Raw genomic sequence first — 15,981 nt, 5'->3', positions numbered from 1 at the left:
TCCTTGTGGTGAAAACAGTACTGTCAGTGCAGCTGCTCTGCGATTACAATAGTCCTCCTGGTTCAACAGTACTCTGCTACCCGAGTACCCCATGCTTTTGGGTTCCTTACTTCCAACAAAAGCACCAAAAACCTTTTCAATAAGCCAAAGAGAAAGACTATGCTCTTGTTGGTTACGTGTTTAGGGCAAAAAAGGATGAAAAGAAAAAGGTAAGATAAGTTTTGTGCATTGCGGGATGAGTAACGCCAGAATTGGTTATAGCCCTTTCTACACAAGCTGTTTATAACCACAAAAAGTTAAAAGGAGACAGTTTAAGTTCCCATGGGTCTTGCACTTCCTCCTCTTCTGCCAGAATAGCCTGGACAAACTTGCACGTTTTCTTAAGCAACTTCCCAGTTTAGTCTGAAGTAACTTAAATTTGGTAGAGTTTAACCTGTTATTAAAGTCAAAAAGTCTTATCAAAAATATCCAAAGTGGTGGTAGACCTGTGCCTTGTGGTGCTGCAAATGTCAATTGCTCAATGTGCTGATACCACGGAGAGTCAACAAAAGCAGATGAGAACGCAGACACAATTTTAAAATTGCTTTTTCCTTCTCTGCAGCTCCATAAGAAGAGTTTTAAAGGAGGCAGATGACATAACACTTGGAAAGAAGAGATGAAGCAAGAACACCTCCTCAAAGCCATACATACATTTAGCCTTTTTCCTCTGGGAAATGTATTTTTTGTTGGCTAGGTTGGCTGGCTCTCAGTTATACCTAACTGAACTTTACAAATGAGTCTAGCATAACTCCAGCCAAGAGACGACGAAGGGAGAAAATCAAATAAAAGAGCTATTTTGGAGCTTGCCTGCCTTGCAAATAGGAAGATCAGCAGCAGACTACTTGTGGCAGGTAACTCCTGCGTGAATGCTGCAAATTAGTTTTGGACAGGCCTGCAAGGAATGCAGTGAGTTGTGTGTGTGCTGTGGAACTAAGAAATGAAGGAGTGGTAGGAACTGTAACAGGCTCTGGGAGAAAGAGCAAGACAGAGAATATGCTGAGTAACTGCAAGGGTTAATGCAGCAAGACTCGGTAGTATAGCTGGGCTGAACAAGCCAGTGCGAGATAAGCATGAGGAGATGGCTGGCTCCCTATTTCCAGCCAGAGTGTAGGAGTGAGAAAACCAGGGAAAGTGGCTTGTCCTGGCAAGCCAATAGGTCCCTGGGTGCAGCCTTCTGGAAAGCTCAACAACAGTGGCTGCAATAAGCTCCAGGGAGTTTAACAAAACATTCACAGACTTCAAACCACCATGCAAGATGCGGAGGAATTTTTTTAAACCAAGATTTCAGTGAGATCCCAGCCCTTTCCTTCCTTGCATTCTGACTTCAGAGTGCTGGCCAGGCATCTCCACCATCAGATGACAACAGTCCCGGGGCAGGGACGACTCAGCAGAAAAGGATTTATTATCCTGAACCACGTGCACATGCAGGAGCTGGCAGATTGACAGATACTAGGGAACAGATTTTTAAGATTTGAAGTTCAAACAACAGTGCAGCATATTATAAGAAAATTAAGACAGGGGATACTGGTGGAAAAAAACCCTTAAAAATTATTCAGCCTCAGCTTTTCACAAGTATTTAGATACATTAGTAGAAAAGAACCTACACAAACGTTTTCTTTGTAAATGTACAAAGACATCAAAGCAAGAGCACAAGACAGCTTTTAAGTGGGACTTGTGTCCAAGTCTCATGATATTTAAACTTGGCACTAAGACAACTTCAGGCTGAAGGTCTAGGTTGTACCTATTGTTATTCAGCAATTGCTGAACTCTTAATATGGTCTGGTGATTCACATAGATTACCAGAAAGCATAAAGAAAAGCAAATTCAACTAATTTCTCTTTATCCTCGATTTATTTTTCTGCCCAAATTAGACATCACAGTATAAACCAGAAGTTCAAATGGATTAAAAATCTAACATATTTCTTAAAAATCACTAAGAAAAAACCCTTTTACATATCCTTCCAATATATTTTAACTGAAAATATTTTAATAAGTAGTGCTGACTGGTATCAATTGAACTTCTGCAGCTTCACAGTGTAGGTATCAGCATGACAGCAGGTATAATTCTCTGGAGAGCATGTCCTTTCCTTAAAGCCAAAATTGGAATGAAAGTAACATATGTTCTATTCCTGTCTCTCCCCTGTTCCAACAGGCAAGCCACGTTATTTTTGTGCTTCAGAAAACTAAGAATAAAAAAGTGATAGTTCTTTCATTCACATGTTTGAGGCATTCACAGACAGTGGCAAGGACAAATATACAGAATAAAATTAGGATTATACTGTCAGGCAGTAAAAGTAAAATAAGTAAAAACCTACCTTAAGATCACGATGAACTATGCATTTTTGATGACAGTACTGTACTGCAGATACAATCTGAAACACCAAGATGAACAGTGAAATATTTTATTTCAACCTCAGTATAAGTTTTTGCATATAATTTAGTAATTTTGGTTCCTAATATGATTCATTAGAATGTAAGAAATGAATAAATCAGGCTTTTAGTTTAGAAAATATTCATTTAGGTTTCTTTCATTAAAGCTAAAATACTAAGAGGTTCCTAAAAGTAGCTCATTTTTCTACTAAAAGTAAGTTTAATACATACTCTTCAAGATAATAGGAGAAATACATTTTAAATGCAAATCACCCAAGAGCAATAACTATTAAAAGGAAATTAATCCACCCTTCAACCCAATAGCCCTATGTATCACCTTTAGAAGATTTTATCTTCTAAAACATCAATTGCATATCTCTGCAATTCACCCCCAACAGAACAATTCATTCAACATTGTCATATCTGTCTTTCACATACATAACAAAAACCAAGCCTGAAACAGCAAGTTCAGAGCAGTTCCTTTACATGTTAATTACAGAGCTTAATTCTGAAGAATACCAAACTTGGTATATTTATCTAATTAGAGCTTTTCCAAAATAATCACTAAAACCAGGGTAATAAAAGGATTAAAATGAGAAAGTTTGTAAGAAGAATATAAAATCCTATTACAGAATAGCCTTTATACAAAACAGTGACATGACACAGCAATACATGTCATCATAACATCTGTAGATAGAACATCTGTTAAATTCAAAAATATTCAGAAAAGGAATTAAACCTCAAGTGAATCACAATAAAAAAAAAAAGTGACTCTTAGGAACATTGACTACAGGAATGCAAAACAATCTTACTATTTTTAGACAGCATGTAGGAAGTAGATATTTTTCTCTTCGGGGATTTTTTTCTACTGCAGCTTTAATAAACGTTATCAAAACAATGAATATGTTTCTAAAGTAAAAGAAGTACGCTCACACTCCTGTCTACCTGAAAACACCATAAATAGAAACAGAAGGAAGAGTGAATGTTAATTTCATACCTGCCTGAATTTTGAACGAGCCTCTTTCTCTTTCATTCTTCCATGTGCAACTAGGTAGTCAAACACTTCTCCTGATCATGACAAGGACAACACATCAGTACTATTTTTTGACTGTCATGCACAATCAAATCATGCTTGAAGACAACACACACCCCATGCTCCCTCCCCTCTTGAATGGAAAGGAAATAGAAACAGTCAATAAAAATTCCTTTTTACTGTTTGCACTGGGTTAAATTTTTCAGACGTAATAATCAAGAAGTGTAAAAATGGAACCCTATATACTAAGGCTTCTTCAATTTTTAAAACAAATTGACCTAATAACCACTGTGAAACAAACAAAATAATGGAAAATATTTATGTTGTTTATAAGACACAGTGGGAATTGGGCAACTTCTTATGTACCAGATTTGTTTCACATATATGTAGTGGTTTCCCTTAACATTATCTGTACTACTTTTGGTTTTTTTTCTTCTTGTTCTCTTTCTAATAAAACTGCTCAAATGCCTTTCAGATCCCCACCTCTGCAGTGTCTGACAGCAGCCTTTCCTAGCTGTGTGAATCCAGCCCTGTGCTGGATTCTCTTCCCACATTCAAACATTTCCCAATTCAGGTGCTAAGCAGCTTCTCAAGCAGGCACTCACTATCCCTCTCACTATGACCCTGTGGGTCCCCTTTCCCATGTTCTTTATTCCCTTCCCAGATCTTCCTCTCCAATTGCTTTGGCACACAATTTTGAGACAAAATAAGGCACCAGTGCTTGCCTAAATATAGCAGATAAATACCGAGCTGAGTTTTTGCCAGAATCAGCACCAGATTATCTCATGATACTGCAGCAGAAACCTCAGAATGGGAACTACCCTCAAGCACAAACCTAAGAGGTTACCTTATGGAATATGATGCAAGGAAGAAAGTCTGCCCTGGGAGGTCTGCTAGGACTGTTGTGAAGGCCAGATTGCAATAACCCATTAACCGTTAAATCCTTAAATCGTTTCTAGGCATGTAACTGGCATTTCAGTTTATCTTTAACGCAGATTTAAGAATCCACTTACCCCCACTGGCATATTCCATTACCAAATACAACGTCTTTTCAGTCTCAATAACTTCAAATAATTTTACTGCAAGAAAAACAAATGAGAGAGAGATTGCAGCTGGGAGTAAAAGCACAGCACAAACAAACAATTATACTCATGGAATGAGTATAATTTAAGGCCAGTGATAACACTATATCATACAGAAACTTTATGTCCTTTAGGTTAGCATTCTTTTGAGGGGGAAAAAGCAAAATTAATTTCTAAACCACAGTTGATAATAAAGCATATTAATTCACAATTTTCTGAGAAGTTTATGCACACTGTACAAACGAGTTCATGCTGAAATTAGTGTTTAATTTGACACAGATGTCTTTAAGATCATACAAACCTCCCCTGTTTTGCTAGTAAACTGCTCACAGTCAGAAATCTGAGATTCTGACCAACTAAGAACCAAATGGATACCAGAAATGTTAAGTCTGACTTTCCTCAGATTGTAATAGTAACCACTCATTTAAAACAAACACAGCCCCATCACCACCCCCAAGAAAACAAAAAACAGCAGAAGCTATGAATGCTGAAAAAGCAACAAACAATTCAAGGGATGAGAAGGGAGTGCCTAGCATGTAATAACTTGTACACCTCATCCATACCTTGTATGCAACAAGCCCTCTGGCCGATTCAGGACCATTAACTGTCTCTGGAACAAGACTGTCCAGCCCTCCTCAGCCAGAAGAATTGTCATCACAAAGTAGGGCCCTGAAGCTGTGGGGTAGGTGAAAGAACTAAAGCAGAAAGGGAAAATTACATACTTGGTAATTCTAATTTTCTGGAAATATCAGTCAGCAGGAGTCTTTCCTAGACTGAACTAATGGAGTTTTGCTGCTCTCACCTAAGAAACTCATGCTTTTGGGTCTCAAGAGTAATTTCAATGGAAGAGGGGAGTTAGGGTTCTTGACAGACCAGAGTGCTCCACATCTCCTACTCTATGTAAGGCTTTCCTACACTGAGCAGTTTACCTCCTCAGAGCAAAGTTCTTATTGTAAGGAGAGTCAATAAAGAAGGTGAGACAATGAAGCATTTACAGGGTGCTTACTGTCCTAGTATCTTTAAAAAAAAGTTAATAGCAGTACATTCAAATAAAGCCAAATAGAGTAAAATGTAAACAGTATAACAGGGAAAAAAAAGTTTGCAGAAATGCAGGGTTCCTACCAATATTGGGATGATTCAGTATCTTCATTATTCGTACTTCTCGAAACAACTGTCAAGGAAGCAAGACAATTTCTTAGAGCATGTTTATTTGCAAAAAGTTACACAAGATAGGCAAATTTAGTGTCAAAAAGGAGACAGAAAAGGCAAAAGAAAGAAGCTTTAGCATAAAATACATAGATAAATATAATGCAGTGAACTCCAGAAAACAATATACATCTTATGCATTATATAAAAATAACCATTACATATGAAAACCAGATTAATTTTTAAGCTTTATACAGACACACTAAGTTTTATAACCCTTTCTGGAGTTTCACATTGACCAAAACGAACAGATTATTCACATTAATTTTCATTGTCTCTTTGCTCTGATTTCTTTGGTGACTGGCAAGCTCAGCCAACTACTCCAAATGCAGACAAAACTGCAGGTGCAAATACAAGGTGCAAGGCTACAGAAAAGTCCAACAGGTGTTCAAATGGAATTAGATACCAGGAATCCTGATGTCCTCCAGTCCTGCCACTCCACAGAGCTGAACTAGACAAGTTAACTTCTCACAATTACCAAATTTTACACTGGGTCACAAGCAGTGATGTCCCCCTCCCCCAGCAAGGCCTGAAAGTTTATGATTGCTGCAAGTCTGCTTTATGATGCTGAGTCACATAACTAGAGACAAGTGGACAAACTTACAGCCCTAAGCATATATACTTAAGACAATGGTGGATTTTTAGATTTTTTTTTTAAAACAGAAACAAGAGATCATTGCTCTTAAGTTTCTATTCTTAAATTTATGCATTATTAATTAGAGCTGCAGCAAGACTAACCTAGGTGCTCAAAGGAAAGGAGGCAAATGAAAGAAATCCAAAATGACCACGTGGTTTGGTGCTGTACACTTGAGGTTGACAATACTGATAAGCTTGCACTGGTTTACTTCAAGTGAACAGCACCTCCCCATCATCAAGTCAGCTCACAGTGCTGAACACTCCTTGGTCCCTTATTGGGCTAAAGTAGGATGCTGAAATGAAGGAAGAAACGCTCACTGGCTTCAGCACAATGCTTAGACATTTTGGAAACATCTGAGCACCACAGTCCTCCTTACAGAGAAACTTGGCTCAACGCAGAAGCGCGCTGTTGCTGTTTTGCCTGTCTGATGTCTCGGAGACACCTCTCCCTCCATATTCAAAAGGAGTCCCATTTGTTCAGATGCAACTCCCACAAAAGGGTAAAATGATGCAAGCCAAAGACCAAACGCCTCCTCAAGAGTAGCACTGTAGTGTCTATTTTATGATGGCTACAAGTTAACAGAGATTAAAATTCTTTTGCTTAGACAACATTAAAGTTTTTCCACTCCATTTGTGCAACTTAGTAATAATGTTTCTAAAATTCTGCATTTATTCTACAAATTAAGACTATAGATCTTCTTGAAATTCAGTTTTTGATAAAGTACTTTTGCTACAGCTTAAGAAATAATAATATAGTTCTGTACTTGAATTATTTAAGTATTTCACACTAATTACTGTGCACTTGCCCTATAATTGCCATTAAAACAATTTCAGACAGAAGCAAAGACTAAAAGTATTTCTTTGAGAAAACATGAACAGTATGATGCAGTTTGCTTGTGTACAATACGTAACACATGGGTATGTAATATTATGCACCAGAATTAACTTTAGCAAATATTCTTGTTTCCTCAAAAAGTCAGTTATTACCAAGAAAAAAACCATCACACCAGGACATTCTCTGTGCATTTTTTGTTTTTCCAAGTATTTGAATTTGTTGCACAAGAATAAGTTTCTCAGTTAAATCAGTATCAGCTGGTCAGAAGTTAACAAATCTAAACCAATAAATGGTACACCTTCAGAAGAGCTTCTAAGCAGGTATGTGAAAAACTGCAATTCCTGCCAAAAGATTAGAAGGATATTTCACAACTTAACTCTATTAATGCTGGTATAAAAGTTACAGCAATGAGCACATACCTTCATCAGCAGGATTAAAATACGAGACTTCTATAAAAAGTAATTTCAAATCTCACAATTTTATATTTCAAGTAAAGCACATAGTTCAAGATTTAAATTGATTTTACAGTGACATGAAATTTTGTTCCACATGTATTTTTTATTTCCATAAAGGAAAAGCCTATTAGAAAACAGACACCAAAGTCTGTTTTCCTCAAGACACAACATTACTGACCTCCAGTCTGATACACATACTTTGTTATATGAAATAAATATTTTGGTCCAGTTCTGAATAGAGCACATCACCAAGACTGAAAGTAGGGGCTTAGGTTTATTTACAAACATAAGTAACTTTTTTACAACATCTTGTATTCTATATCCTGTGTGTCTCCCTATAAACTCATGAGAGCAGGAAAAATCAGCAGAGTAAGAATCGAAAGAATAGCTTAAAACTTGGAGTCTACCTGCAGGTACCTGCTGACTAAATGGCTTGCTCTGAGAAAAGATTAAAAAAACCTTAAGTGCTTGTATACTCCTATAAAACTCCTTTCTCAAAAGCCCTCCCCCTACTTAAACTACAGTACACAAGGTTGGCTTCTTCACAGGGAGATCCACATTCCTCTCAGTTTGTGCTCTGCAGTCATTACCAACTTCTGACAAGTTTCCAGCAGTGTCTACTTGTAAATCGACATTTTCAAGAAGTTACTTTTTCTGAAGTAACTCAGGTAAAGGACATCGTGCAAATTAGGCAGGTGTAACTTAGATATTCTGTAATACTGCTACATAGTGAAGTTAAACAGCTTCACCAAAGCTGCTTGACGTGACACACACCTTCCAACCCAGGAAGAAAGAAATGTCTGAAAGGTTGGAAGAACTGAAATAATGAAGCAGCACTGTGTGAAGACCACAAACACAGCCACATTACACCTTGTGTAGTTCCTGGTCCATAGGGTCCAACTGGATGTCTAAGTGTCTCTCAAATGCAGAGTACGGAAAAAGAAAGGGAACCTTACTTCAATATAGTTCAAAACAGCAGAAAGGGAACAGGATGGAAATTGGACAAATGAACTGTCCTCTGAAGTCCTGGTGCATATTCAGGATGTCATTTGGTCCAGTGTAAGTGCACAGTTTCTCTCACAAGAGAGGAAACAGTCCAGAAAATCTCTGAATGATGGATAACACTTCAATAAAAGAGTTAACAATATTCAAGTATTAGAGTACATTATTTTACATTGCAGCTCTGCATTCCATGGAGCACTACTTTGGGATAAATCTCCCCTGGTCATTAACACTTGTTACATCACTAATTATATATTTACAAATATAGATACCTTTAAAAAATATCTACTACATCCCTCAATAACACCCAGGATGCATCTCTTTCTTTGCATGTAGACGTATTTAAGCAAAAAGACCACAGTTATTTCCTACAAAGTCAAGTCTGTTAAATTCATAAAAATCTGGATGTAACAGCGATATTGCTTCTCCTTTCATGACAGGTGACCTGCAGGATTACAATCTATTTTACTGATAAAAACCAGCATTTTCAGAATTCATGCACATCTGTTTTTCTTGAGCAGCAGTGTACTGCTCTCTCAGAAGGTATAAGTGCTCCCTGACTTCTCTCCCCCAACTCTACCACACATTCATAGGACTGCTCTTCATTCTTAAAGAAGTGCTACCATCCAAAAAACCCCTCTTGAACAAGCATCTCCTTGTTGTAGAGAGACTGTAGCCTTAACAGCTTCACTTACAGAAAAGAACAGTCAGCACCATACTGAATTCCTAAAACTTGTACTTCTGGAAAAGGCACAAGACTTAAAAATTCAATTCCTGCATTCCCAGCTTAATTTTTCAGGGCACAGACTGCAGAAAGTACAAAGATCTTCTGTCATGCCACTGATAACACTTCTACTTGCTGCCACATTGACAGCTATGTTTAAGATTGACTATTTTAAGTCACTACAATCCAACTGAAAATCTTGGGTTAACCAAGGGGTTTCTTGCTTTGAAAGATATAATTGAACTCTTCTCCTGTTTGTAAACCATTTGAGAAGGGATGTTGAAAAACCCCATTGCTTTCAAAAGGTAACATACTGAAATTGTTTCAAGTCTCCTACTACTACTTTACTTCTGTTTTTCTTAATAACAGAAAGAACGGAAGTTCATGGCTTCAAATACGTTTCAAGAATAAAAAGCTCGCTGATCCCTAAAAAGGGAAAAATCTGAAATATAATTTCCTAATTAAACCTATTAAGTTGGGGGGAAGAAGCACCTTCTGTTCCACTAGCAGTTTGTAGAAGAGCAGCAGAATGCTATTTCAGAAACATCCCTGATGAAGCCAGTACAAGACAACACTTCCAATGCAACAGACATGCAGAAAATAGAACAGCTATTTTGATATAAATTCAAGTTATGACGAAACCTAAATACTTACATTTGGGAACAAATTACAATAATGACAGTGGAAAAGCTAAGTCAGTACAATATGTTACTATTAAGACAGCAAGTCAACAAAAAAGCCAGCTCTGTCTTCTAAACAGGTGGTCACTAAGTAAGGCAGGAACTATATACCAAAAACTGGAAACAAAACAAAAAGGCAGGGCCCTTAATCCAACATCGATTTTCTAATTAAAGAGGTAGAGGTCCTGAAGTGAGATATATAACTTAAGACTATCACATTGCATGCACAAGAAAGTAAAATTTTAAATTCCCAAGGTCAGTTTACTCAAACCTCCAAATGCCAGGAGATAACCCCAGTTAAAACAACTATGTCTGAAGCACCCTCTCCATACTACACGGCATGAATGCCATTGGAGAGAACATCTACAAAAAAACTAAATGCTATTTGCTTTTATACCCGTGACTAACTACAGACCCAGCTTGCATGACACTTTCAGCAACTGAAGTATGTGCTCAAATATTTCTGTTTACAAAACAGAATGGTGCATGCCAAGCCGTGATGACTCATTTCACTTAATTAGGTCAGTAGCAAGTACTGTGGCAAAACCTACTTGCACTTAGTATCCAGTGAATGGAAAGGGGATGGTTTTGTCAATGACCCTCCCTGTGCCTTAAGATCACTACAAATTTGTCTTATTTCATTAATAACAACCAGTAGTGACTGAAGGCCCAGAAGTTTTGCTGAACTGCATATAATGTAAGCTTGGAAGTTCTAGAGACTTTCCTCTCAACCAAGCAAATTTAGATAGGTTCAAACTCAGGGATGGTACTTTGTGGCAGTAACATACTCCAGTGTTCCTCTATAAACTTTCATTAGAGAAGTGTCTGTTCCTATTAAACACAATACTACTATCACCACCACTTCCCATTCCCAACATTACCTCTTGACAAAAAAAAAATTGACTACTAACAGCCCTATGTACAGTATAATCCTGATGACAAAATTATAAAAATTCACATTACAGTGATACTAAATAGTACATAAAGAATCGCAAACATTATGTAATAGTTCAGTGCACAAAGAAAAATAAGGATGAGTGATTTCACAGAACAGAACAAGAATTTCTGTTGTTTTATTCACAGTTCACAAATGACCCATCACAACAGTAGCAGAAGTTCTTCTGAGCATGCTAATGAACCACCCTCTCACCCTTATTTGCTTTTTATTTACAGTTGCTTCAGTGACTGTGCAAAAACTGTTCTTAAGCTTATTTAAAAGCTTTCAGGGAATCAGTATTCGGTCACTCGCTCACAGTCACAGTTGAAGACATACAGGGCTTCAAAACAAACATTTTTTTCTGAAAGTTATAATGAATATTCTACAAAGGAAAACTACATAGCAACAAATGATCCCACTTTCCAGTATAGCAGAAGATGCATGGGATAAATATTTTTAGAAGCTATTGAAGAATGAAATTGGGGTTAAATCTCTAAATTTAAACTTGTCTCCTTAGTCTGCTATCAGCTGCTTCTAACTGTACCCAATACTGTTTATGTTGTTACCAGCTTTGCACTTGAATAGACAAACAATAACAGCAGTGATGCCCTACTGTATGAGTATTTTGTGCACTATTTGTGCACTGTGACAGCATTTTTTGTGGGCTTTGAAAGTTTTATTTATACTTGGAACAATTTATTGAATTACTATTGAATATTTTTGTGTGAAATGTAACTTATTTATCATTAAAATAACTGTCCCAGAACTAAGTTTTTCTTGCTTAGTTTTCCAGAAAGTTTTAGCATTTTTTTTTACCCTCTTGTTGCTCAACAATGACACAAACTCACCCAACTCTCCAAGAGTGAACAGTAAGCTAGGTAGGAAACAAGCTACATGAGCAGCACAGGATTTCCACAATATCCTCTGTGATATATTGCCTCTGTGGGTCCCTCTTCACTAGTTCAAATATTAGCACAGAGATTTGCTTAATACAGGATATAAGACTTAACAACAGCAAAGCTTTTGCATGGACTGCACAAGCAGGTTGAATTAAAAAAACCCACAAATCCAGAAGAACCCACACTCAAAAGTACTAAAAAAGAGAAATTAAAGCAAATAAATCAAGTATAAAAGAAATAAAAGAAAAAAGAAATTAAAGCAAAGCTGTTTATAACTCTCCATAACCAAAGTTACACAATTAAAAAGAAAAAAGGTAACGATAGCCAGAGATAAAAGAACAGAAATAAGCTCTGGCCTCTTTCTCTCATTCTACAGCTACCAACAGCAGCAGTCTAGTATTTGTAAACAAAAAAAATCCCCAATTTTTTTAATGAGCATCCTCCAGTAGGACATTACACCATTTCTGTCCTTCAGCCACAAAACATATGCAGAGTTAAATAGTAAAAAAACCCAAAGCAAACAACCCCCCCCAGGGTTTTGACAAAACATCACAATGATTATGAAGGACTTCTGAATTTCTTTCTACAGGCATAAACACTCAAGACTGTTCTGAGTACATTCAGTCATTTTGTCAATTCTATACACAAAAAGTAATTGCCACATGTCCCCTGAGTTTTGCAAACATTTTATTAAAATTGAAAGAATATAGAGACAAAGGTAGAGAAACCCATTAAAGCAATAAAAATCAGTACTCTAAGTCCACAGAGAAACAATTACTCCATTATAGAAAAATACAAGAAAAATACCATTCTTTACAGCATTACATCTTGATTTAGCATGTGGACAAACTATTCGTGCACCTAATTAGAAACAAATTTTACTGTTGGCAAAGCTAGAGGAGGAAGGAAGACCAAAACAGCAGTGCTTAGATAGGAACCACATCAAGTAACTGCCCCCAGACAAATTGTATGTGCAAAGACAATAGGATATCACCCTTTCCCAAGGTCATCTGTACAGAAAGATGTTATTTAACAAGATAAAGGGATTAAATATTTTTGTCAAGTAAATAAAGGATCACAGTTCGTCTGTTTACAGAATTTCAGATGTTATGGTCTATTCTTACCTTTTGCAGACTAGTAGGATTTAGCTGGGTTTTATCTATTATTTTCACAGCAACCTTGGTTTTAAAAGAAAAAAAACAAACATGAATTACTACACTCAGAAAAAGGTTTGAAGAAAAATATATTGTGCCTCTGTGAGCAGAAGCAGATTCACCTGTAAGACATGCATATGCATCTACTTCTATACATTTCATCAAGCAAAACTTGTCTAAGTTAGGATATTAGAATTTTGCCAGTCAGGAATTTGTTTTATACTTCTGTCAGTGTTTGGACAGAACAATGTTATCTTGTCCACTGCAAAACCAGGCCCTCCAAACACAGGCTCTATCAACAGATTATCAATATCAATGGAACCTGCCTATCAATACATTTCTCTCCAGTTTTGAAAACGCTTGGGGATGAGTAGACCCCCTCCCAGACCCAAAATACCCCCTGATGCACAACAAACTGTTTGATCTTTTCACCAAGAAGCTACATTTTAAAAAAGAAGGTGGGTGGTTAGGAAAAAGCATTCTCAGTTAACTTATTCTATGTCCTGAAACAGCCTCTAGAAGAAATACTAATTATAAAGGTAGTCAAAGGGAACATAATACAGACTGTCAGACTTTTTCTTTTTTTTTTTTTTTTTTTTTAAAGCTTACCTCTCTTCCAGTAAGCACATGCCTTGCCAGTTTCACTTTGGCAAAATTTCCTTTTCCTATTGTTTTCAGTAAGCGATAATTTCCAATGTGAGGATGCTCTTCATTTGTAGACGTAATGGAGTTTCTACATCGGGGGATGTTTTGTCTGCTACTTGACTTGATAGGCTGGACATGTGGTTCAGTGTATCCATCCACAGAGGTATGCTGGAAGGCAGACAACATAGTTGGGAATTTAGCTACTTGGATTTTAGGCAGTTGCAACAGAATAGACTAAAAGCATTAAAAGGTACAGAGGGGAGTAATTTCTTTACTTTTACAATATAACTGATAATTCTGGACAGCAGCCTAAGGGGAACATGCTGTCTTTGGGCAGAGTTTGATCTGTGTCTCGTGAAAAAACAAAAAAAGCCTGTGGAAAGATTTTACCAGCATCAAAACTAAAACTAGAGACACCTAGGCAGTAATCAACAAACCATTACAGACCTTTTTAAAATAAGCTCAAATACACAGTATAGCACTATGTTGCTTGTCTAATCATAATCAAATTTAGTCTTTTAAAAATACACAGTACAAAATATACTTGTACTTTGATATATTTGGAAACAAGGTTTTACTCCATTTTTTCTTAACTTTCTTCACTCAAATAACATTATCAAAAAATTTTCAAGTAAGCTTTGCTCCTCAAACCTGTTGGCATCTTTTTACAGTCACAGAAGTTCTCATTCGAGTAACAATCTACATTTTTATTTAAAAATAACTATTCTTTAAAACTCTGTGATATCTCATAAAATATTTTAAGTCTCAAAAAGTCTGAGGAACTAAAAGGAAGTTATTTTTAATGCATGCCAACACATCATCCCACATTAGATGTTAGTCACTGAAATCTGCAGTGCTTCTGTACTCTAACTTCCAAGTACACAAGGGGCAAGACACAGATGGGGCTTGGAAATGTTCCAAGGAGAAATCAAAGTAATAAAAAATATCAAAGGGGTGGTAAGTGTTTCAGTATTTCAAATACTTTCTATTTGAAGGTATTTGTGGCAGACGGGTACAAATGTTTAACAGGTATAATTTAGCTTCTAATCTCTCAAGTTACAGATTTTAAAAACTGGAAAATACTGGAGGTGGAAACAGCGTCTTCCCAGGTCAGTTATTAGATTTTATAACAGAAAGGCATGCTTACTCCCAGCTAAGCATAAAGCACCAACAAAGCTCAAGAGACACCTTAATATTTTCCCATTACTGACTGCCTCAATCAAAAAGTGGATATCTTTGTACAGAGCACCAGCTGAGCCTGTTTCCAGATCCTTGACCTTAAGTAGACTGAGGGAAGCCAGAGATTTCACTGTTTCTCCCAATACTCAACCTAACATTGTTCTCTGCTGATCTCACCCCCATTCCTTATGGAATTAATTATTTTAGTATACAAAACAGAATTTAAATCAGTATTTCCAGCTTTAGTCTGCATTTATTATAGACTGAAGTCAAACCCCTCCTGTAAACACTCAGATTTACAGAGAGTCCCACTGAACCAAACGAGATTATTTCAGGACATAAGCACTGGTGGAATTGGGAAAACTAGCAAACAGCTGCAACACAACCGGAAAAAACAAGGAGTTTACCACAAGCAGAATGTTCTTCCCAAATGTAGCACAACTCTGCTTACATCATCACCAGCATTATTAATTATTCACTATGGCCAGGAGAATGGTCCTAAATATAATTTTGTTTGTCTTTTCATTACCTGAGTCTCTCTGCAAAACACTACTGTACTCCCACTGCTAAAATATTCTCCAAATTACTGGGGAACCAAGCAAGCCAGGCATGTTTAGATTCTGTGTATCAGACAAATTTATTCAGCCATGAAGTAGCATGCTAGTAACAGTATTTACCCTTTAGAAGCACATAATTAAAATATTTTCTGTTGACTTGGAAAGAGAAGATCAGAAAGACAGCCTCAGGCAAGAAGGCTTGGAAACATTCCTTCAAAATTGGACACTGGTCTCACATGTGATAAGCCACAGCCCAAATAAAAGTCTCCCCTAAAAATACACCCTGTGAGATCAGTATCTGTGTGGTGCTAATAATGAATGTTTGAGCTGTACCTAGAGCCTGTTTACACGCAGAATTACATCTTCACTACCGGAAATACAATGCCTACCAGAAGCATTAGCAACCCTAATATCTATCAATGGCCAGTTTCGTATGCTCCACAGGAATAGCCTCCTCCCAATAGGTAGCTGGAGAGATCTCTCAGATAAACAGTTGCATAGGCAAGCTAAACCAATGCCATGGACAAAGAATAGATGGCCTCACAGGA

The 15,981-nt window shown here is 36.9% G+C and overlaps 1 protein-coding gene across 6 annotated transcripts in view; it reads right to left on the bottom strand.

The window, feature by feature from the left end:
• MARK1 (microtubule affinity regulating kinase 1) overlaps positions 1–15,981 on the bottom strand; it is a 59,206-nt gene that overhangs the window by 22,608 nt on the left and 20,617 nt on the right. For 4 of the 6 annotated variants that reach the window (XM_050316569.1, XM_050316571.1, XM_050316572.1 and 1 more), the window contains exons 2-7: positions 13,662–13,865; positions 13,023–13,076; positions 5,647–5,695; positions 4,456–4,521; positions 3,407–3,477; positions 2,355–2,411 (exon numbers count right to left, since the gene is read on the bottom strand). In XM_050316569.1, coding sequence (XP_050172526.1) covers positions 2,355–2,411; positions 3,407–3,477; positions 4,456–4,521; positions 5,647–5,695; positions 13,023–13,076; positions 13,662–13,865 — 501 coding nt within the window. Of the gene's footprint in view, positions 1–2,354; positions 2,412–3,406; positions 3,478–4,455; positions 4,522–5,087; positions 5,220–5,646; positions 5,696–13,022; positions 13,077–13,661; positions 13,866–15,981 lie in introns of those variants that run through there. The other 2 variants (XR_007629101.1, XM_050316573.1) reach the window with 2 other exon arrangements.

This window comes from Myiozetetes cayanensis, unplaced genomic scaffold (genome assembly GCF_022539395.1).
Source record: "Myiozetetes cayanensis isolate MyiCay16 unplaced genomic scaffold, myiCay2020 scf2-11, whole genome shotgun sequence".
Lineage (NCBI taxonomy): Eukaryota > Metazoa > Chordata > Aves > Passeriformes > Tyrannidae > Myiozetetes > Myiozetetes cayanensis.
This window is presented reverse-complemented; position numbering and strand designations above follow the sequence as displayed.